The following is a 23,995-nucleotide window of genomic DNA, read 5'->3' as shown; positions in this document are numbered from 1 at the left end:
ATGCTTGGCAGCTTGAAGATGAGATTCAGTAGGAGTTGCCATAAATTGACTTAATTGTTGAGTGGCATACATGATGTCTGGTCGAGTAGTGGTAAAGTAGATAAGATGCCCAACCAAACGGCGATACACAGAAGGGTTAGATAGCAAGGGACTTTTATCTTGATATAATCTTGTGGAACTATCCATTGGAACAGAGGCAGGTTTAGCACCTAATAAACCATAATCCTCCAAAAGATCAAGACAATATTTTCTCTGAGATAAGCAAAATTCCTTTGCTGATTGAGCTACTTCAATACCCAAAAAATATTTTAAAGGGCCCAAATCTTTAATTCGAAAGTGCTGGTGCAAAATAGACTTAATGAAAGCAAGTTCAGAGATAGAATCGCCGGTGAGAACGATGTCATCAACATAGACTAGAAGTATACAAATTTGAGCACCAGTAAATTTAACAAATAGACTATAATCAGATAAAGTCTGCTGATATCCATGGGATAGTAAAAGATGAGAAAGTTTGTCATACCACATACGACTAGATTGTCGTAGACCATATAATGACTTTAGTAACTTGCAGCATTGATTTGGGCGAGGAGATGTGAACCCGGGTGGCAAAGTCATGTAAACATCTTCAGAAAGATCCCCATGTAAGAAAACATTATTGACATCTAACTGATGTATGGGCCAATGCTTCATAGAGGCCAATGCCAAAACTAATCTAATGGTGGCAGGCTTGACAACAGGAGAGAAGGTTTCCAAGAAATCAACACCTTCAGTCTGGGTGAATCCTTTGGCCACAAGGCGAGCCTTATATCGATCAACTGAACCATCAGGCTTGCGTTTGATGCGATAGACCCATTTACAGCTAACCGGCTTAACACCTGCAGGACAATCAACAAGACGCCAAGTTTTGTTCAACTCAAGAGCATCCAGCTCATCTTTCATAGCACTACACCAATTGGGATGTTGATTGACATCTTTAAAGAACTTTGGCTCAACGTCAGAATGTAGAGATAATAGAAACCTTTTATGTGAAGATGAAAGAGAAGAAAAAGACATGACTGAAGATAAAGGATACCTGCACTTTGAGGGAGATTGATTGGTAGAGGTGAGAGACGAATTGCACAAGTAATCAGAGAGATATGCTGGAGGTCGGTGAGGTCGATCAGAATGACGAGGATGGGGTTGCTCAGGTGGTGAGGAAGGTGACGGGGGATGAGGAGGTGATGGTGGACTAGTGTCTAGTGCAGAAGAAGAGGAGGGTGTGGGCCTCAAAAGAGATTCGGTTGTTATGGATTCAAGTTGGTTAGGACACGATAGTGAGGAAGAAGGATAGGTTGTTGGAGAGAATAAAGGATTAGATGGAGTTGGATCAATGGGTATGGGTGAGGTTTCAACTGGAAGGGTTGGTATTTTTGGGTTATGTGTGTTGATAGAAAAATTGTTTGGTTCAGAATTTGTTGTTGGGTTGGAGAGAGAAATTGGGTCATTTGTGTGAACCAAAGGAAAGACTAATTCATCAAATACAACATTTCGAGAAATTTCAATTCTTTTGTCATCCAAAAGATAAATGATATATCCTTTAAAACCATTTTGAAAACCAATGAAAACACCCCTTTTGGCTCTTGGATCAAATTTTGATCTATTTGTCATTAGGGTAGACACAAAACATAAACAACCAAAAACTCTAAGGTCATGATAATTTGGTGGATGATTAAATAAAATCTCAAATGGTGTTTGAAAATTAATTGCAGAGGATGGAACTCTATTAAGCAAATAAACGGCATGTTTAACAGCATAAGACCAAAAAGATAATGGTAAATTAGATTGAAACATAAGAGCACGAGCTATATTTAAAATATGTTGATGCTTGCGTTCTACCCGTCCATTTTGTTGAGGGGTTTCAACACAACTACATTGATGAATAATTCCCTTGGAAGCATAAAAATCATGTAAAATAAATTCTGGTCCATTATCGGAACGGACAGTTTTGACTTTAGAATTGAATTGTGTTTCAACTAAAGTAATAAAATTCTTTACATGATTTTGCACTTCTCCTTTTGATTTTAACAAAATAGCCCATGTAAAGCGACTAAAATCATCAACAACAGTTAAGAAATATTTATGATTATGAATAAAATTTTGTCGAAACAGGCCCCAAATGTCAAAATGTAATAAATCAAAAATTGCATTAGTTTTATTAAAGTTTTGAGAAAATAAAAGTTTCTTCTGTTTAGAAAAATGACAAATATCACAAGTTTTATCATAATGCATAGAAATAAAAGGAAATTGCTTATGTAAATAATTAAGTCGTTGTTCAGAAAGATGACCCAAACGAAAATGCCATAACTCGGATGGTGTAATGGTTGATTTTGTTTTGATAGTATGAATGGAATGTGAAGTTGATGGGGTGTGAGTGAGAGTATTTTCAACAACATACAAGCCTTCTCTCATTCTACCAAAGCCAATCGTCCTCAAAGTGTTGATCTATAAAGTGCAAGAAGAAGATGAAAAAGTGAGTTGACATTGAAGATTGGAAGTAATTTTGGATATGGAAATAATGTTAAAATTAAAGTAAGGCAGATAAAGAATATCATGAAGGATTAAAGATGAAGAAAATTGCACAATACCCTTATAGGAAGCAGTGACTTTAGTGTTATTTGGTAAGTGAATGATAATGGGAGAGATTTTGTAATATGAAATAAACCAAGATAAGTTTGATGCAATATGGTCTGTGGCACCAGAATCAATAATCCAAGAATTTAAAAAGGTATTTTTGTTGGAAAAATTATTTAAAATAGAAAATGTGTTTGAAGAACAAAGATAATGAGTACTCGGATTAGGCAAAAACCCATTTTGATTTGATGAACCATTATCTCTATATTCTGAAGAGGGAGACTCGGTCTTTTTGAGAAGTGCTATGAGAGCTTGTTGTTGGGCTAGTGAGAGGTCCAAAATTGGGTTTGGATTCGGCTGATGGGTATGCCCTTCAATATGACCTAGGGCTGCCCTCTCATCATACACTGGAGGGGCGATTGAAGGAGTGGTGGCGGTGATAGCAACAGAGTGATGTGGACTACCAGAGTGACGTGGATGCCCTGGTGGGAACCCGTGTTTCGAATAACAGACTTCAATCGTGTGGCCACTACGACCGCAATGCGTACAGAACTTAGAGGAACCACCACGTCCCGCGCTGGAGGGAAAACCACCGCGACCCTTGCCGGAGGAAAAGCAACCGCGACCGCGACCTTGTGAGGGGTGCCGCGAATCGATGGCGGCAGTGATGGAACGTGGATCGTCTAGAATCCCAGCGGTAACTTGTAGCTGTCGTTCATGTTGGATGACCAATGCAAAAACTCTGGTTGCTGGAGGTAATTGGTCTAGGAGAAGTATTTGAGATCGCACCACCGAAAACCGTTCATCCAATCCTTAAGAAAGCGAATTATAAAATCTTGTGATCTGTGAAATGTTGCTGGACATGAACAGACCGGGAGAGGGCGAGAACTGTCGAGTTCCTCCCAAAGAGACTTCAGTGATGTGTAGAACTCGGTGACAGACAGAGTGCCCTGCTTAAGTGCATAGATTTCTTCTTGCAACTCAGCAATTCGGAGAAGATCACTCTGAGCAAATCGTTCTTTCAAATCGGTCCAGACAGAGGAGGCAGTGGCAAAATAGAGGACACTTTGAGTTATAGAAGGGGACAAAGAATGGAATAACCAAGATAAGACCAAGTTGTTGCAACGTTCCCAAGTCGAGAAAAGAGGATCCCCAGGTAGAGGAGAGGAGATAGAACCAGTAAGAAATCCATATTTATTTTTGGAAATAATAGCCATAGTGAAGAATCTATTCCATGAATGGTAATTGTTTACTGTAAGAACAGGGGTAACCAAGACTGAGGTAGGATTTTCGCTTGGATGAATATAATAGGGATTGGTTGTATCTTGAGTTAAATTGGAAGGTTGATTATTCATGGTAGGCGGGGGAGTTGAAAGAGTTTTAGGATCTGAATCGGTTGGTTTATCCATGGATATCAGCAGAGCTCAAGAAGAGCTCTGATACCATAATAAAATTGTGAAAGAGTAGGAAAAGCAAAGAAAAGAACTTTTATTGATTGTTGATTGAATTATATTGAAGTGACTAAATATATATAGAGCATTGTCCTATAAAAAATAAAAGCAAATAAAGATAAGATAAGAACAACTAAAGATAAGATAAAGATAATAAAGACTAAAATTATAATTGAATTTATGTATTCTTTTGGGCTGAATTTGTGGGCTGTGAGACTTGTTTATTGTTGTTATGGGTTAAGGTAGAAGAATGGTTTAATATTTTTTTAAGATTTTGCAAGTTACAAAAAATATAGTGATAAAAAAATTATAAAGGCAGGAAGTCAAATGGTGACTGAATAAAGTCACGGAATTTAAAAAATTTCACCTAAACAAAAGATGAATATCAAGATATATAAAAGATTTTTTGTTTAAGTTTAAATAATATTAATAACAATATGATTAAATGATATGAAAGTAAGGTTGTTATGTAACGTTTCAATATATAAAAGAGCATGAAATGATATGAAAGAGCACTAGACCTGGAATTTGTTTATTTCTTTTATCTATTATTCCAATTATGTAGTTTATAATATCAGGGACCTTTTTAACAAAATAATTTTAACTTTGAAAGAATGAAAGACGTACTTTTTTGTTTATTTATTATATGAAAAATATTTTTTTTTAAAAAAAATCTTTTAAAAAAATATAAATTATAGTTTCTCAAAAAATATATATTTTTTTTATTTTTCTAATGCTTTTATTTTTACTACTAGAAATTTGTCAAACACGCTAAAAAATAAAAAAGATTTTTTTATTGAAAAAATATATTTTTTTTATCAAAATAATGATGCCTAAACAAGCACAATATCAAGACCTTTTTAACAGAATAATTTTAACTTTGAAAGAATGAAAGACGTACTTTTTTGTTATTCATTTTGCGAATGGTGGTATCAACATCAACTTCCCATTGGACTTCATATTCATTAATCCACCTTTGTCCTGAGCGCAACTTGACTGAATTTAGATTTATTATGTGAATGTGGGGACAGAATGTTGTCATACTCCAGAATCTGCCAAAGATGGATAAGTGTTGCAATGATGGAAAACACAAAGTACGTTTGCCTGAGTATAACCATCTCAGCATTGGCAGCTCTTCAAGATGCAAAAACTGAAGCTGCTCAAATATTATGTTCTCATTAGATTCATCATCCTCTTTGCATATTATCTCTCGCATTGAACTACAATAGCTTATCTCCATATGCTTGAGTTGACTCAAACTTTCTGCTGTTGAAGATGTGAACACATACAACAAATCAATGCAATGATATATATTCAATTTCGTCAGACTAGAGAAAGACACCTTGCTTGCTACTAAGTTCTTTATATCAAGACACCACTTCACTTCCAATGTTTGGATATTATCAAGGATGGGGTGTATCCAAGAGTGATCGAAACCAATGGACTTGAGTCTCAAAAGAGAAGACATGCTTAACCCTTTGAGAGGGAGATGCGATAGGAGTTGAACATAATCAGCCTTAGGTTTTTCCTCAAATAGCACCTCTTCAACCCTTTCTTCTGACTTCCCGAATCCAAGTATCCGAGACTTTAGTTCCCAAGTCAACTTGGCGCCTCTCATATCAAATGATAATTTCTTCAAGCTCTGAAATAGAAGATTAACCTAACAAGCAACACAATCAAAATAGACTCATTTTAAGAACAACATAAATTAGTTTGGATATCTACTAGTGAATAAATAATGTAATTCATATACAACTATGGCTGGATTTGTTGATTTCTCTAATTCTTAATCACTCACTAAACAATTCTAATAAACTTAGGTAATATTGATTAGATCCAAAGAAAAATATATGCCAACATTTTTTTCACGCAAATACTTTTTTTGAAAATCTTTTGGGATAGAAAAAAATTTCTGCAACTTATTTTTTCTATTCTATTAATTGCAACCAAAAATTATATAAAGAAAATTGTAGGCAACTAGCAACGAAAAAAATGAATAAATTCGTTTTAAAAACAAAAATTAAATAAGTTGAAATATATATTACTCTACGCCTAATAATGAACAAATTATTTGATTCATATAGAACTTAAATAAATTGACATGCAATGACAAATTATATGAAATAGCGGGTACAAAATTGAGTTATTTAATCATATTTCATATTTTATAATGTCAAATATAGCAACTTATGATATTTTTTTGTGAGAAAAGGATAAACCATTAAAATATATTGTTTTGCCACTTTTTTTTAAATAAATCACTTTAAAAAAAATAAAAATATGACAAATATAGAATGATGAACACTCACTTCACTATCATCATATTAATTCAATTATTTTGTTTTGATGTTAAAATGTATATTGCAATTCAAATAAAAGCTAGAATACTTTTTTTTAATAAAATGCAAAAATTATTATTTTTATAATTAAAAAATAAAGATATCATATATAATATATATTTTTTTAAAAAATTTAGTTATAATCTTTATTTTTTATCTGATTTTAATATTCAATAAAAAAATTCTCTAAAATAAAAGATACTTTACGTTTTTATAAACTCAAGCATATTTTTGAGGGGCTATAAATCTTTAATATTAGCTTTTAAGTTTATACATTAATATTTTATCTTGTCATCTTAAACTCTTTAATTTTTTTTTTTAAAAAAAAAGTTACAGAACTTTTGTTGTTCATCAATATTCACATTGAAGTTTCTGTTATATTTATGATATTGCACAATTTTTTTCTTAATTACGGTGTTATTTAATTTACTTATTTCTTATCAATGATTTTTGTTACGTTATATAAATTTTTATAATTGTTTGGTTAATATAAACTGATTTCAATAAAACTATAGAATCGTCATAAGAAGTACCTGCTCGATTGGAAGTAGAATTTGTTGATCTATAAATGCCTCTGCCTCTTGACAACTGAGTATCATCCATTTACAGACATGTATATATAGTTGTTTAAGCTTCGGAAATTGAAGCTTTTGTAGTCCCGGATAAAAGTGTTTGAGCATTGGCAGCTCTCTAAGCACCAGTGAAGTCAAAGAAGGAAGCTCAAATGTTTTGGTGTCTCCTAATTCTGAGGTTCTTTTATCTTCTGCAAAGATTTTTACCATTTTCTCACAGTCTTCTACCGAAAGATTATTCAGCATGGCAAGGTCTTCAGCAATGGATGTTGGAAACACATATTTCAAACTATCACATTTTTCAATGCTCAAATCTTGCAGAGCAGAAAAGTGAATAATTTCTATTGAATCTTTGTTCCATACATGTTCCAAATTTGGTAGATTCTTTAAAGATAATATTTTCATCAAACGAGACAACCCCATTGCTTTTGTCACCTGTTTATTGTTACTGTCATCCATGTTAAAGATGACTTGCACTCCATCGCAATCGGATACTTGCAGATCTTCCAAATTCTTAAAGCAATGAAGCAAATGAGATGGAATTACATGCACAAGATCATGACATCTCTTCACAACCAAAGATTTTACATTCTGAAACCTGTTCACTTGCACCAAGGTTTTGTCACACCATACTTGTTTTAACTCTGGATGATTCGAAAGCTCCAAATAAACCTATAAAATGATTGCGAGAAGAAAAAGGGATCATTTCTTAGCTTTTAAAATTACTGTCATTGAATTTTTTTTTTTCTAAAAATAGTTACAAAGGTTTAGTTATAAAAGATAAGTATATATTTAATATATATATATATATATATATTCAAGCTTTTGTTAAGTTATATTTTAGCAAAGTATAAGAATATATATGAAGTAGTTCTTCGACAAAAAATTTAAAATAACTTAACTAAAATCAAAATTTAAAAAGATAGATGTGTTAATATAAATTATAATATGTATATAAGTAAAAAATTATACAATTCAATAAATGAAATTAAAAACATTGAGAATATGAATAAAACTTTTCAATTTAACATAGTGCATGTCGAAATATGACTACTATAAAAAATAATACAAACTTGTAATTTAGTTCAATATTTAGGAACGTACGAAATCCAAGTAGAAAGGGATTAAGAACAAAGATATGGAAAATGAGCATTAATTGTATAAATGAGGGAGCACGGAGTACCTTATCCGTAAACAGCATTTGAATGGTGGCATTCAGGTCTCCTTTCCAATACCCTTTCTCTTCCTCACCAAGTACGCTTTGTAGCTTGGGCGCTGTTATGTGCTTTGTAGTAAACGTTTTCATCTTGGGACATTCTGTCACAATTAATTTTTCCAACAATGGCACCGAAAACTCACAATTCGAGTTGCTACAGAAACTTGTGAGGTTGCTTAGTCCTTCAAGTTGTATAGTTATCAACTTGGCAAACACAATTTTAATCCCCTCCTCATTTTCCTGCTCATCCTTGGTAACTATTTCATTTAATTGAAGACAATACCGTACCTTCAAGGTGGTGAGTTGAACCAAGCTCTTTGCTGTTGAGCATGTCATTAGACTTTTCAATTCTTTACAATAAGATACTTCCAAGTATGTCAAGTGAGTGAAGGACACCGAGGAAGGTGCCAACCTCCTCAATCTGTGACAATCCATTAAGACCAAGCGGTGCAGTGATCTCTGAAGAGCAGGATCTCTTTCAAATCCAATATCCTCCATCTGTGGTGCCCACAAAAGTTTTAATTCCTTAAGTAGCAATACGGTTCCCAATCTTTGCTTCGGTGCAGTGTTTCCACTTGGCACGAACTCTCTAATGTTATTATCATAACCCAATTCAAAGATTTGTAGATTAGGAATGGTGTGGAGGAAGCAGTATAGAGTCTCGTCATGATGATGGCTCTGCCAATCCTTCAAGCAAAGGTGTTTCAAAGAGGTAAAGAGGTACTTGCGTGTGTTGCTCATTAACCACTCTACTCCTTTAGAGTCAATACTCAGATGCTCCAAGTTGGACAATACCTATATACATCAATTTATACAACTCATTATCAAATAAACTCCAATTACACCTATCCAAAACCCTTTATTCTTTGAAACGGGAAATTTATGTGTATACATAAAATTTTGTTTTCTATTATGTGTATATTTTTTATGTTAAAGCAAACCAAACCACATATAATATAACACGGGTTTCCATTGGCCCTCATTATTACAAAAACAATATTTTTATTACAACAAATTATCGGATATAATATTTTTGTAAACATAACAATTTTTCGAATATACATTTTAACTTTAAAATAAAATTATATTTTATAAAAAGATATTTGTATAAAAATAATTGAAAACCAATTATCATACTTCTTAAATATATAATAAACAATAATTCAGACACTTAAATCTTCTTATTTCCTATATATATTTTTCCACTTCTTCAATCTAACAAGTGACTCTCAAACACCAATCGTAGCTATGGAAGATTATTAACAGTTTAAAACAATGATACATCCTTAATAAAAACACACATAATATATAATTGAATGATAGTTTATCTAAAACTAGAACAAGAAAAAAATATGATTAATAGATACTTTATCTAAAACTAGAATAAGAAAAAAAATGTACTGATTGATAAATAGTTTAGATTAATTGCATAGTTAAGATTACTAAAATTTAAAAGGTTGACTTTTTTGAAAATGTATCTGTATTCTAATTTGGTGAAAAAAAATTTATTTCTCTGCACTAAAAAATAAGTATGTATTTTATTTTGAAATGACGGATATATTTCTATTAGAAATAATAAATAAGAATGTAAGTATCTATCATGGTTTCGATTTTGATACACACAGTATCTTTAGGTGGATATATTTCTATTAAAAATAATAAATAAGAATGTAAGTATCTATCATGGTTTCGATTTTGATACACATAGTATCTTTAGGTTTTTTTTTTATATACTAAAAATAGGAGACTTAAATCTACATCTCTTAATAGAGTATGGGAAGATTATGCTATTTAAGTTATAACTCATTGTCATCTTTGAATGTTTGAATACACACATGAATTTGTATTTTATAAATTTAGACTTGTGCCCCCTTAAAATCTTATTCAATAGTGTAATTCTTTTCTTTGTTCATTAACAATTTTACAAAAAAAAAAAAGGGTAAAACTAAGAAGGAGTATGGCAGTGATGTATAGTGAAACAATGGAACTAAAGAAATTAGGCAAGCACCAGAGCCACTGAAAAAATGTTAGAAATTTATCATTTTTTATGGATACTTGACCAATCTTCTAAATCTTAATTATTAAATTCTAAATTTTAAATTTTAATATTATAAAAATAAAATGTATTATTAACTAATATTGATAAAAAAATATTTTGTCTTTATATACACATTTTAACATTGAAATTAATTTTCATCTTTATTATTTATGATTCTCTGTATTTCTACCTTAAAGATAATTTCCAAAACCATTCAAAGTATTAAAATGATGTTATTGAAATTTACAAGAAAAGAAAATGATTTAAGGATATATTGACTAATTAGAAAGAAAATTTCACCATTTTCTTTAAATTATATGAGATTTGTTAATAAATGTCTCCAAAATATTTGTTAAGAATACAAAGTAAAATAAAAAATTTTATTAATAAGATAAGTTTTGAAGATTTAATGATATAAATGCATAAAAATTTACTATCTTCTTATATTTATCAATATTAACTCTTGTTTTGTTTACAGGAATATTAATTTTTCTTAAGCAGCGTACTTAATAGTAGTAATTTTTCTTTCAATTTATGCTTAATGTCTATGAGGTCATGACCATTATGTGGTGGATATAGACTGCAGAAGACAATCACATCCTAGGTTTTGGTAAGCACTCTTACCTTTTCAGCCGATAAGAATGCTCTTTCTTCTTCATTGCCACTTTCTGTTTTGAATATTTTCAGATTTGGACACTCAATCATTGTCAGTTGCTTCAAGTTTGGACACTCTACAATATGTCTCCCTTTGTACAAACATCGGATGCTTGGTAACTTCCTAAGTGACATGGAGACTACTTCAGGAAACTTCAATGTTGTTTCTGATCCTCCATCACACGCAATGATTTCTTCCAAATTATCACAAGATTGTATCGAAAATCTTTCTAGTTTTCCCAGATCCTTGGCTATAGATGCTTGCAACACATTACTCAATGTGTTACAATCAGAAATCTCTATGCTCTGCAGATTTGTGAAGTTAACCACTCCTTTTGGATCTTCACTCCACACTTGCTTCAGATATGGGAGATCCCACAAATCAATAACCTCCAGTAATGCAGATTTGGTGTCATTTTGTTGCGAAGAACCTCTTATTTTAAAAATGAATTCCACTGACACGCAACAATAAACCTTTAAGCTTTTCAAATGCAAATACCAGCATTTCATATGATTAGGAAAAATGATTTCAAGCTTATCGCAATCGCTAATATCAACAGAAATGAGACTTGGAAATGAATCTGCACCGACTTCGTCTTCATGTGGCCATATGTCTTTTAAAATCTCCATTTGACTCAACTGGATTTCCTCTAACTCAGGAAGGATACGAACCTGTTTTGATGTAATAAAAAGTCATTATTCAATAAAAGTCACCTAAACAATGATCAACATTAGCAAATAAAATGCATGATTGGTGAGTAAATAATAAAATTATAATAATGTAACATGAACAAAAACATAAAAAATCTATTACAAACTTTATCATTATCTCACGCACCTTTGCATACACATTCTTTTTTCCTTCTGTGACAAATAACTTTTCCATCAATGGACACCCACTTATAGAAATGCTTTTTAATTTATTGAGATTGCAAGCCACAGACAATGAACATAAATATGTCAAGTTACAACAGTCTTTCATAGTTAACTTTATTAAGTTCTGAAACCAACTATTTGAAGGTGGATTGCTCCATATCTTGTGAATCTTGATTGAAAACAACTTCAAAGTTTCTAAGTTTGGAATTTCCACCTGCAGGACAGAACCAAATACAAATTCTGTTACTCTATTTGAAATCATAGGTCTTAAAATGATAAATATATATTACTTTAAGTTGGAAGAAAGGCATACATTTTCATTAAAGAGAGAAATGGAAGTTGTGGCACTCTGCTCATTCGTTACTGCTGGGACAATTTCCCTGTCATTGATATTGTAAAAACTGACAAATGATGGTAAATCTTGTAGTGCCAAAGAGCATAACTTGTGAAACTCAACCTTATTGTTGGATCCTTCTCCTTCCTCACCAACAATTGCCTCTAAAGAATCACATTTAGAGACATCAATTGTTTCTAGACTAGTAAGAAATTTAACAATGTAAAGAAAGAATATACTCTTCAATTGGGGGCACATTTTCACTTTGATTGTCTTTAGTCTAGAGAATGATGAATCTGTAACAGGACTACAACATATCTTCTTTATCTTAATTAGGTTGAAGAGACTAAGCAACTCTAAATTGGGAAACACATCTTGAGGTTGTGACAACTCCATTGAATTCACAATATATTCAATGTCTTTGTTATTTACTATCGACAAGTGTTTCAAATATGGAAATCCATCCAAATTTAGCTCATAAAATGCATTTCGAACTCCATGCAGATCTCCCAATAGCAAATTCTCCACTCCTTTGAATAACAATTTAACTCCTTTGAGAGAGTGAATATCCATGTCAGCTTCTAGCTGCAGTGCCAATGATCTTGAAGTTTCATATTTGTTGGGCATCTTGAAATCCCCAGTCGAAAGTGTCTCAAAGTCTCCAATCACAATCTTGTAATCATTCAACTCGTGAAAGAACAAGTCTGTTGGCAAAAACTCAGCATTGGGGATGCAAACATCTATAGTATTCAATTCATGCAAATGTTTCACCTCAGATAGAATTGAAATTTGACTATGATTTGTCAAGCTGTTTCTTATATGCAGTTCCTCCAAACTGGTGAAGCTTGATAAAGAAAGAGATCGAGTAAATCTGTTTATGAAACAGTCGCTAATGTCTAGCAACTGTAACTTGCATAAGCACTCTAACTCTGGTAGCCAATCTTCAATTCTAGATCCTGAAAGGCTAAGAATTCTTAAATTTTTTAGTTTATTTATAATTGACAAGTTACCAAGAGTGCATTTCTCCAAGCAAAGCATTCTGAGGTTTGCTAAGCATTCAATTGAAGACGGAAGATTTGATAGATGGATTCCTGATAATACTAATACTCTGAGATCTTCCATTCTTTCAAAAAATCTGTCTGGTATTTGCAAACTTGGATCATCATTGTCGATATGGAAGAATTTGAGTTGAGGACAGTTCAAAACTTTTGGGAGTTCAACCATGATACGACTCTTGTGTAGATGAATTCCAGAAAGCTTCTGAAGTTGCTTCTTGTCAGGCCAAAAATCTAGTTTGTCATTTCTCAAGATAAATACCTTGCGCTCCTTGCATGCTATGGATAGAGCAGCATCTCGAACTATATCATGCATCTCGAAATGATCAATAGAATTACAATCCAACATCAACCCTGAATCTTTTAACTTGTTGATTGATGATTTGGATATTCTGTCGTGAGCTTCCCTCAGTGTGTGGACACCTTTAAGTATGCCCAAGCCATAACAATACTTCACCAAGTCTGCAATTAGTGATTGATGACTTATTTGAGCTGAAACTAGCAAAATAGACTTGAGCTCCTCACTTGCTAGATGATCATAATTCTTCTTCACGTAATTCTCCATGTCCTCTCTTGCTTCATTTGGTTCTTGGTTTCCGAGTTTTTGTAGTTCATCTTTTAACTCGGACTCGCTCTTATTTCTTAACGACTTTCCGAGTATAAGAACAAGCATGGGTAACCCTGCACAATACTTGTCAAGCATATCGGATAACTCCGGATTTTCATTTGGTATTCCAGCCACCCTCGTAAACAATGCTGAAGCTTCGCCAGGCTTTAATTTTGGCACAAGGAAAGTTGACTTAACATTCATCTTAACACGCAAAACTTCTTCAAATCTTGAAGTGACCAAAATCTTGCATCCCTTGGTGTTGCCAGGAGAATTTTCAATTTTTGCTCTTTGCTCTTTTGCCTCATTTCTTTGATTGTGCATGACATCACTTGAAACATTGTCATCATCAAATGGAATCCCTATCTTGTTCAAATCCAGTTCATCCCAAAGGTCATCAAGGATCACAAGGGTATTCTTCTGCGTCAACACATCTCTCAAACGAGCTGCTCTCCTATCGTCACCTTCATTTGCAAAAGTCAATCCTAAATGGTCGGCGATATCTTGCTGAACTTTTCGAAGGTCTGGATCTTTCTTTACGGTTGCCCAGGCCACCTTATCAAACAGTATTGTATTGCAAGTAGCTTGCTCTGCAATTTTGTAGAGCAAAGAAGTCTTGCCCACACCACTAGGCCCATGCAGCCCAACCATCCTCACCCTCGAATCTTTTAATTTCTCCATGATCTTGTCGATTATACCCTTTCTTGATTCAAACTCATGATAGCGATTGCTATCCGCAATCTTTAGAACTTTTGGACCACCAGAAATTGCTTTTGTAACTTGGGAAAATTCCTTATTTAGATTGTCAATACTGGGTGCCAATATCTTCTTTGCTTTCCTGCCAAGTTGACGCCTGTGCCACAAGAAAGGCAGAGCCCCGCTAGAGCAGCCCCCGCTAAAGCAACTTGTCTTGGATTCAAGCATTTTGTCATCGTGAAACTCCTTACTTTCTTCCCTCTTTTCCGCCACCTTCTTAAGCCAACCTTCAGCAGTTGGTGTGATTTCTTCTGCATTATTTTTTGCAGCGTCAACAAGGTGCTTCACTGTTAGCTCATTCTTCTCAAGCTTATCATCGAGTTCTTTTATATTCTTAACATGATCTTCATAATTGATAATATAATCAAGCTGGCGAATACTCGCTTCCAGGAGTAAGTCAATCGCTTTTTCTAGTGGTTTACACGCAAGGTTCCCCATTCTTCTAGATGTTCTACTGATATACCTCCATCCTGTAATGCAACGAATCCACGTGTTCTTAGTACCTTGGTTTATATATACTAGAATGAGTCACTGAGGATAAATTAATGATAGTATATAATAAATATTAAAAATAATTATGGTTTGTAGAATTAAATTAAATATACGTGAATTAAAGTTAAATTTAAAAAGTGTTATTGTTTAGAGTTGTTGTTTTTTTTGTGTCGTAGATTCTTGTTAAGGCATGTTTTTTATAAATTGTTGAGTTGTATTTACTATTTATTGTGTTGTTTGTTCCATCTTTGTATGTATATTCTTCTTTCGAAGATGTATCTTAAATTTGTATGTTTTTTTTCTTTATTCTCTTGATTGATGTGCATCCAGTTTTCTAATGACATCTACAATAAAAAGAATAAAAATGTGTAGAATTTTTTTTAAATAAGTTATTTTTAATAAGAATAATTGAAATACCCGTTAATATTTTTCTTTGATCCACTTTGTGACAATGTCTCAAGTGATACAAATTTAAAATGGAGTTGAAAAATGTTCAATTTAAAAATATAATTTAAAAATATAATAAATATGTTTGTTTTGTATCTTTTCATCTAATATAATCATTTTTAAGCAAAAAAATTTTTCTTTATTTGTGGGTGTTAATGTTTTGCATAGACGAACCACACAAACTTTGATAAACTAATTGCCTGTTTATTTGGTGATATGATATTGTCTAAAGAATGATATTTTATTGAGTAAGTTTGAGATGTTGTGTAGTGCGAAAATAAATTTCTTGTGATAAGAGAGTTATATAAGTAGGTCAAATAGTATGTAATTTAAATATTTATAACGTAAAATTTATTATGATTAATAGATTATTATGATATTTGTAATATGGATGTTTATTATATTTAATGAGTTATTTATAAAAATTAATAAATTAATTATTGGGGTTATAAATTTATTGTATTATTTATAACGGTAAAATATAATAAATATAGAGATATAAATTCTTGTAGGTTACAAATTTGGTTAGATATTATTAATTTTTAATTATTGTCATTGGTAATTATGCAGCCTAATTTGCAAATATTTTTATTACTTGTATTTTTTTATATATTTTATCTTTTTTGTTGATTTGAAAATAATAGTTGATTTGGCAAAAAATTAGTGGTTGATTCTAAAATTTTGCCAAGTAAACGATGTTGCTGACATGTCATTAATAGGAAGAAAAAAGTGTCTTAAAAGTAACATGGGTAAACTTATGTATCTACTTTATCGAAAATGTTTGGTAACCAAAAAATATTAGCCAAAAACAGCCAGAATTTGCCTTATTTAGCATTTATTAATTGTTACGACAATTAATGAATACTAAATAAGGCAAGTTCTAACTTTTTTTTTTGTCTACCTAGCATATTAAGAATAGATTGGTTCATTTTTATTTATAAAAAAACAACAACTAAGAATAATAAAATAAAAAAGTGGTAACAATAGATCCAAATATTCTTGAATTTTATTCTTTAATTATTTCACAGAATTTAGATTCTCTAAATTTTGAATTTTATTTTAGAAGATAAAGTATGATCTTTTATCATTTATTTTATAAGTAAAATAAAAAAATATAAGAAAAAAATATTTAATAATAAAAAATAATATTTTATTCTCTAAAATGAAAATTTAAAATTTAGAGAATCTAAATTTATTTGAGAGTAATGGCCTCAAAATAAAAGTGTTTTAAACAAGAATAAACACTCATAATTAAATGAGAATCCGACAGCTAATAAAGTTGCCATCTCATAAAACTGACAAATCATAAGCATTAAAAAGCATATAATGAAGGTAATAAAAGCCTCAAAAGCGGTTACTCTCAAACAAAGGAATAAAAGGTGGGAGAATTCAACACGTTAGGATATCCACTGCAACAAAAATATTGAGTACCATCAGATTTAGTGTCATAGAGTAGCGACAGATTTATCGTCGGATTCATTGGCAGTAATGATATCAAAGTCGTAAGGTTAAGTAATTATTGATAGATTCTGTTTTTCGATGATAAATCCAATGATAATATTTAAAAGAAAAATAAATTAAATTGGTGTGTCTATTAACATTGGATTTACTGTCAGAAAAATTCGACAGTAACTCCAATTAGTGAAACGTTATATTTTGGTGACTCGCAAAGGTTTATTGTCAAAATTTTTTGAGAATAATTCTGACGGTAAAAGAAGCATAAATTCAAATCACGAACCCTCTTCCCCCTCATTCGGACCCTAACTACTATCACCATTCTTTGTTACCACCATCTGCCACCACTGTAACGTTGACGACCACTGCTGCAACATCCACCTCTTCCCTTATTTCTTGTTATGTTCTTTATTATAGGTTCTTGAACAACTCTTTTTCAATTCCTTTAATTTTAGTTTAATTTAGTTTATGTTTGAGTAGAATTTTAATTTTAATTTTGAATCAATTTTAAAATTAGTTTAGTTTAGTTTTCTAATCTTAGTGGATTTAAGTTGATTAAGTTAGGTTAGATTCAATACATTAGGTTTTGAATTGTTGAAGTGTTTAGAATTGTCTAATTGTGTTAATTGTTGTGTCGAGGACTATTTTACTGAGAAAATGTTGTTGAGATTGTTTGATAATTATTTCATTTTAGTTTAATTTAGTTTAGGTTTGGTTGGAATTTCAATTTTAATTTTGAATCAGTTTTAAAGTTAATTCAATTTAGCCTTCTAATCTTAGTGAATTTAGATTGATTAAGTTAGGTTAGATTCAATACATTAGGTTTTGAATTATTGAAGTGTTTAAAATTGTCTAATTGTGTTAATTGATGCGTTGATGACTATTTTGCTGAGATTGTTTGATAATTTGATATTTGCAGACATGATGATAGGTAGAGGTGCTGCGAATCAGGTAGGGGTGGCAACGGGGCGGGTAGGGGTGGGTTTTTGCTCTACCCGACCCCGCTCCGCCGTACAACTACCCGCATAGAACCCGCCCCGCTACTACCCGCGGGTAGTAAAACGTTGAACCCTAACCAGCCCCTGCGGGTACCCGCCCCTATAATTAATAAAATCTAATGAATAAAATTAAATTTCAAAATTTATATAACTATCATCATATACACAACATAAATTAAAATAAAAATTTAAATATGATACAACATTATTAATCATTTACTAATTATTTTACATATATTATACATATTATATATTAAAATTATATATATTGCGGGGCGGGTAGGGGCGGGTATTACCTAAACCCGACCCCGCCCCGCCCCTCCCAAGAACCCGCCCTGCTAAAAACCCGCCTCGGTGCGGGGCAGGTAATTACCCGCCCCGAGCGGGTAGGGGCGAGGTGGGTACCCGCGGGTTCTGATGGTATTGTCATCCCTAGAATCAGGCTGCTGGTCGTGATCGTAGCCGTGGTCGGGGTAGAGAGAGGGTTTCTTCTAGTACTCCCGGAACTTCTGGATCCTCTCCCTTTACACCGACCACCCCGGTGACGCTACCTTGGCACTCATTGAATCTTCCTATTATTGGTCTCAAAAGAGCGATGAAGTGGAGAGTTATGTGAAGACTTATCTTGTGTGCCAACAAGATAAGATTGAAAATAAGACACCAAGTGAGTTGTTGGAACCTTTGCCTCCGTCAGAGTGACCGTGAAAAAGTGTGTCTTTGGATTACATCTCTGTCTTATCAAAGTCTGAGGAATTTGGATCTATTCTCATAGTAGTAGATTGATTTTCTAAGTATGCTACATTTATACCTGCCCCCTATCGATTGCACTGCAGAGGAAGCAGCACAATTATTCTTTAAGAATGTGGTGAAGTATTAGGGATTACCCAAGAGCATCATTAGTGATCGAGACCCAAGTTTCACAGGACGATTATGGACAGAGCTGTTCAAAATACATGGATCGGAGCTTCATTTCTCAATAAGTTTTCATCCTCAATCTGATAGACAAACTGAGAAAGTGAATGCCTTACTCAAGTGTTACTTGAGACATTTTATAAGCGTCATTCAGAAGGATTCGACAAAATTCCTACACATCATTCAATTCTCATATAATCTGCAAAAGGGTAAGTCTACAGAAAAGAGCCCGTTCGAGATTGTAATTGAACAACAGCCGCTTATACCATACTCTCTTTCTTCCTCTTACTCAGAGAAGAGCCCTTAAACTTGTCATATGATTAAGTCATGGGAAGAACAAGCAAATGTCACTCGTTCTTACCTCGACAAAGCTGCAAAGAGGATGAAAAATGGGCAAATAAGAAGAGGAGGCATGCAAGCTATCAAGTGGAAAACAAGGTAATGATTAAACTTCTTCCACAACAATTCAAAGTCTTTCACAAGGTTCATAAGGGCTTAATCTACAAATACGAAGAGCTATTTGAGATCATTGGGCGTGTTGGGAAGGTTGCTTATAAAGTACAACTCCCTCCCCTATAAAGATTCATCCAGTCTTCCATGTGAGTATGCTTAAACTATATCATGAAGACCAAGATAAACCGAGCAAAGGTGACTCGAAGCGAGCTCCACCTGTGATAATTAGATCATTTGACAAAGAGATCAAGGAGATCCTAGCTAATTAGGTTGTGCGATAAAGAGGAGTACCACCAAGTGTCTAATACTTGATCAAGTGAAAATGACATCCAATAATAAAGGCTAATTGGGAAGCTCGTAAAGATCTGCGGCAATTCCAAGAATACCAAAAGCGCTATCATAAAGAAAACACGACGAGAACATCTGCGTAATATGTGGGGGAGAATGTCACGGTAAATTTTAGAAGGTTAGATTTAATGGTGTTTGTATAGTTTTTTAGAGTGTTTGAGAATGCTCTAGATAGTTCCAGAACGTTCTAGAATGTTCTAGAAAGTCCCGAAATACTCTAAAAGGCTCTAGAAGACTTTGGAAGGTCATAGAGTATTCTAAAAGAGTGTAGATGCATATAAAAGTATAAAGAGCAATATGAAATAATCTAAAAGTATTTAGAAAAATGTGGTAAGATAAATATTCGTAGTGAAAATTATGGATGATCAATCTGGACCGTTGATTAGATTTAATCATAACAATTCAAAGTGAATAACCATAAATAGGAGTGAAAATTAGAGTTTGGATGTAGAAAGCATTTGTAACAACTAACAAACACTTAAGTAATAAAGTGTTCTTTTCACTAAAGCTTCATTTCTCTTGTGTTATCTTCTGTTCTTAGCTTTTTTGTTAAATATTGAGGGTTAGACTGATTTTATCTTAATTTAAAAAGTTGAATAAATCCGAATATCGGTACGATAATGTTAAAGTGTGTCCAAAATCGTAACAAAAATACTCTACTAATTTAAATTCTTTCTAAAATAACATTTTTTTTTATTAATGTAAGAATGTCACTTGATACTCAAAGAACATCTAATTATCCATGTTCTTTTAGTATCCTTGTTTAAATAGAGGTTTACATGGACAAGTTTTATGATTTTTATGTCTTTGTAAAATGTAAATTATATTTTTTTTTTATTTTTTATATTTATAAGATTATTATATCTTTAAATTATTTATTAATTTGAGCGTTGAAATATTTTTTGCTTAAAGATAAAGTATCACAAAGTACCCTAATTCCAATAAGCTCTTCGGATTTGACGACGTTTTCAAGTCACTGGAGTTGTAGTTGGAGGGTCGACACCAAAAAATTCCTGAGCCGCATAGGCCGGCCGAAGAAGGATTCGACGAGCTCCCATTAGATTAGCAAAAGAGTTGAAGCAGAGGGTTAGATTTTTCAAAAAGTCCAAAAAACTGAAGAGAGAAATGAAAAGGCGTAAGGACGGCGAATAAGAAGCAAAAATTTATAAGGCTGCCTGCAATTGAAGATGGTAAGAAGTTATTGATTGTGTAGAATAATTACTGTGAAATAGAAGTTCAGGACATCAAGGGCAACAGAGTTCAAAGATGGAATTTTGGAGATCCTTGTTGTGTGTGTTCAGTCTCTTTTAGATTTGTGGCGTATTCTTTAACTTTATTAGCCTTTTAATTTAAAAGAAGTCTAAAAAGTCAATTATAACATACGCAAACTCAAGCCAATTCTTTGTAGTTATAGTTTTGAAATTTAAAAAATTAGAATAGTGGGAGTTATTTATTTTATACGATTCTACTAGAGAACCAATTAAAAGTATATAGTCGATTAGAACTAACTAATTTTAAAATAAGAGGTTTGCTACAAAAAAAAAATAATCCTCTACTATTTCTAATTTTTTGAATTTTAAAAAATAATCTTTTTCCTAGAATCTCACAAATAGTATATGGATTACCCAGTAGGTATATAATGTGTTCAATTTTCGTTACCGATAACGTAAAAAGAAAATCAAGTCCAATAAAGACAACAAAACTATATACAGACGTGATATAAATCATGACCAAAAAAAAGATGTGATATAAATATGCAATGGACCTTACCTTAGTCCTTAAATATCATCAGCAATCAACTGCAGTTCTACATTTTTCCTTCTCCAGATGCGTCACCTGTTCATATATGTTCTTGAATTTCTCCTCTTGGAATGTTGACCAATCACCACAATCCGAAGTTTCTGCACTGCAAAACCTCATTCGTATACGAAATGGGTTAAACAAACTTTTGTTAAAGAACTTGAATTTCCTTCGACACCTTTATCTATATGTGTGCGCGCGTGCGTGGTTAGTGATGTTTTATAATTTTGATTATTTATTTTTCGTATATTTGATTGATAAGAAAAAGAAGATAAGAAACATAAGCCATAAACGTTTAAAAACAGCTAACTTCAATCAAATTGAAGCTCGAACAAATCTTGATAAGGCTGAAAATTAAAGAAACAAACCTAATTTTGTCTAAAGTTCGATTGGGATGACCACGAATTAAGCAACTGGCGCGAGAAGAGATGAATGAAGAAGTTTGTTCCCTTAACAAGAGATTGCAAAAGAAGCTGAAAAATGTTTAGTATTCATAAGCTGCTACTATGTGATATTGTGATCAGTTATGGATGGAAAATGAGCGCGTGTAACAAATAAATGGCGAAACACCACTAGCCATCTGTCCCTTGGCATCTTTTCAAAGAAAAAGAAAAAGAAAAAGATTATATTCTATATACATTGAAAAAAGTTACCAGGAATCAACATATTTTATTAATATTAATTAACAATATTTTATTTTTATATTATTATAATTTAAAATTTAAAATTTAGTATTTAATAATATTGATTAAAAATAATAAAATTTTGTTAGTTATGTAGTATATTACACATAAAAAATGCTTTTAAATTTGATGAGAATAAATTTTATTGTATTGTCATTAAATTAGTTAATATTATATGAGTTAATATATTTAAAACGAGAATGTTTAAATGGTTGAGAATCTTATTGAGGACTGAGGAGTGATTAACGAATATGATTTAATTTAAGTTTGTTCCATTTTGTTCTATCTTAATTCGTTTCACATTTTAGTTATATTAGACTTATGAATTTAAAAAAAAATTAAAAACTTAAATGTTGTAGTTTATAAGTAAACTTTTTAATTAATAATATTAATATCTGTTCTTAATATCAATATTAGCTAAATATTCAATATTATATACTATTATACTACTGTTTATATTTTTTAAAACTGTTTTATAAATATTAAAAATTAATTACCATATATTTGTACATAATTTTATAATTAAATAATTAAATTTATTAAAATCAAAAAATTAAATATTGTTACAACAGTATAATTTTTTTTAAACACTAAATACGTACATATAATATGGTATGGTATCGCACTTTTTAGTTGCTTTATGGCAATACATAATTCTCGGAACACAAATGCTTGTTGGATACTTGGATGGACAACATTTCGTTAGACGACAAATGAAATTAAAAGTTTCAAGTGTATGTCCGTCAAGCATTATTATTGGACTGCATATCAAATTTTCTTCTTTTATATACTTAAAAAAGTAACTAATAAATAAATAGAGTTCATCAGTTCCAAAAATATATAATCTTGGACAGCAACGCTCCTGTTATTTTTTAGAATAAAATAAGATATTAAAAACAAAATATAAGTGTATTTTTTATAAGTGTTTTTGTATCTTTTTTATCATAATAGACACAAAATATACTAATTCAGTGTTTATAAATATAATATTTTTATTCATATATCTCATATATTAAATATAATTTTATATTTTTGTATTTCTATTTCAGTGTTTTGTCTCTATAAACAAATATAGTCCAACAGATAGCTGCAAACGTACGTACAATACAAACATATAAAACAGCAAGAACAACATTGTAAAATGTAATTTTATATTATAGAAGAATTTCTTTTCACATGTTTTTTTTTTTTTGTCTCATTCAATTTTATGTCATACGAAATCATATTTTACAAAATTAATTCCATATACCGTGGCAAACGCAGCTTCATAAATTAAAGTTTCTATTTTCTTATTTACCGAGTAACTAGACACTCACAAATTATAAAATTAACATCTTGCTTCTAGCTAGGGTTTCATTGAAACATAACTTTTTCTGATTGAATATTGATGTGTCATTCCTTGTATTCCACGGCTGAATAAAGAAAGCTATATTCCGTTTTCTTTTCTCAATAAATAGTTAAATACTACAAAAGTATGAAGGTGTTCAACAATAAAGCTAAGTACATTCAACTTTTTTAACTGTTCTTATAGATTTACCTTACCCTTGTTTCTTTAGGCTAATTTTTTTCCATATGAGACCAAATTTGGTGTAATGTTGGGTTATGGAACTTGGGGGAGTTTTACACTGTTGTGACGGCGTTCAGGTGAAGGGAAGAAATCGGACGGTCCGATTTATTGCAGTTGAAAGGGGATACAAATCGGACCGTTCAATTTGTGGTTTATAAAAGGCAGTGCATGAAAATTGGACCCACCGATTTCATGCTTTACATTCAAATTTTTTTAGATTAAAAAAAATCGGACCCACCAATTTTTTTGCTGAATGAAAAAAAATTTTACAAAGTTATGAAATCGGACCAGTGATTTTCAAACCATCACACTTGCGTAAAGCACCATATACT

General features: G+C 31.8%; 1 protein-coding gene across 2 annotated transcripts in view; it reads right to left on the bottom strand.

Moving 5' to 3' along the window:
• LOC107627874 (uncharacterized) overlaps positions 1 to 21,939 on the bottom strand; it is a 34,601-nt gene extending 12,662 nt beyond the window's left edge. Inside the window, exons 1-8 of one of the 2 annotated variants that reach the window (XM_088503993.1) lie at positions 21,782 to 21,939; positions 21,384 to 21,519; positions 12,070 to 14,978; positions 11,719 to 11,970; positions 10,851 to 11,552; positions 8,156 to 8,983; positions 6,934 to 7,644; positions 4,963 to 5,721 (exon numbers count right to left, since the gene is read on the bottom strand). In XM_088503993.1, coding sequence (XP_088360119.1) covers positions 4,963 to 5,721; positions 6,934 to 7,644; positions 8,156 to 8,983; positions 10,851 to 11,552; positions 11,719 to 11,970; positions 12,070 to 14,946 — 6,129 coding nt within the window. In that variant the 5' untranslated portion in view covers positions 14,947 to 14,978; positions 21,384 to 21,519; positions 21,782 to 21,939. Of the gene's footprint in view, positions 1 to 4,962; positions 5,722 to 6,933; positions 7,645 to 8,155; positions 8,984 to 10,850; positions 11,553 to 11,718; positions 11,971 to 12,069; positions 14,979 to 20,544; positions 20,665 to 21,383; positions 21,520 to 21,781 lie in introns of those variants that run through there. The other variant, XM_088503994.1, reaches the window with a different exon arrangement.
• Positions 21,940 to 23,995: the final 2,056 nt, after the last annotated feature.

This window comes from Arachis ipaensis, chromosome B2 (genome assembly GCF_059453495.1).
Source record: "Arachis ipaensis isolate K30076 ecotype BB chromosome B2, ASM5945349v1, whole genome shotgun sequence".
NCBI lineage: Eukaryota > Viridiplantae > Streptophyta > Magnoliopsida > Fabales > Fabaceae > Arachis > Arachis ipaensis.
Note: the sequence above shows the minus strand (reverse complement) of the source record. Positions and strands in the feature narration are given on the sequence as shown.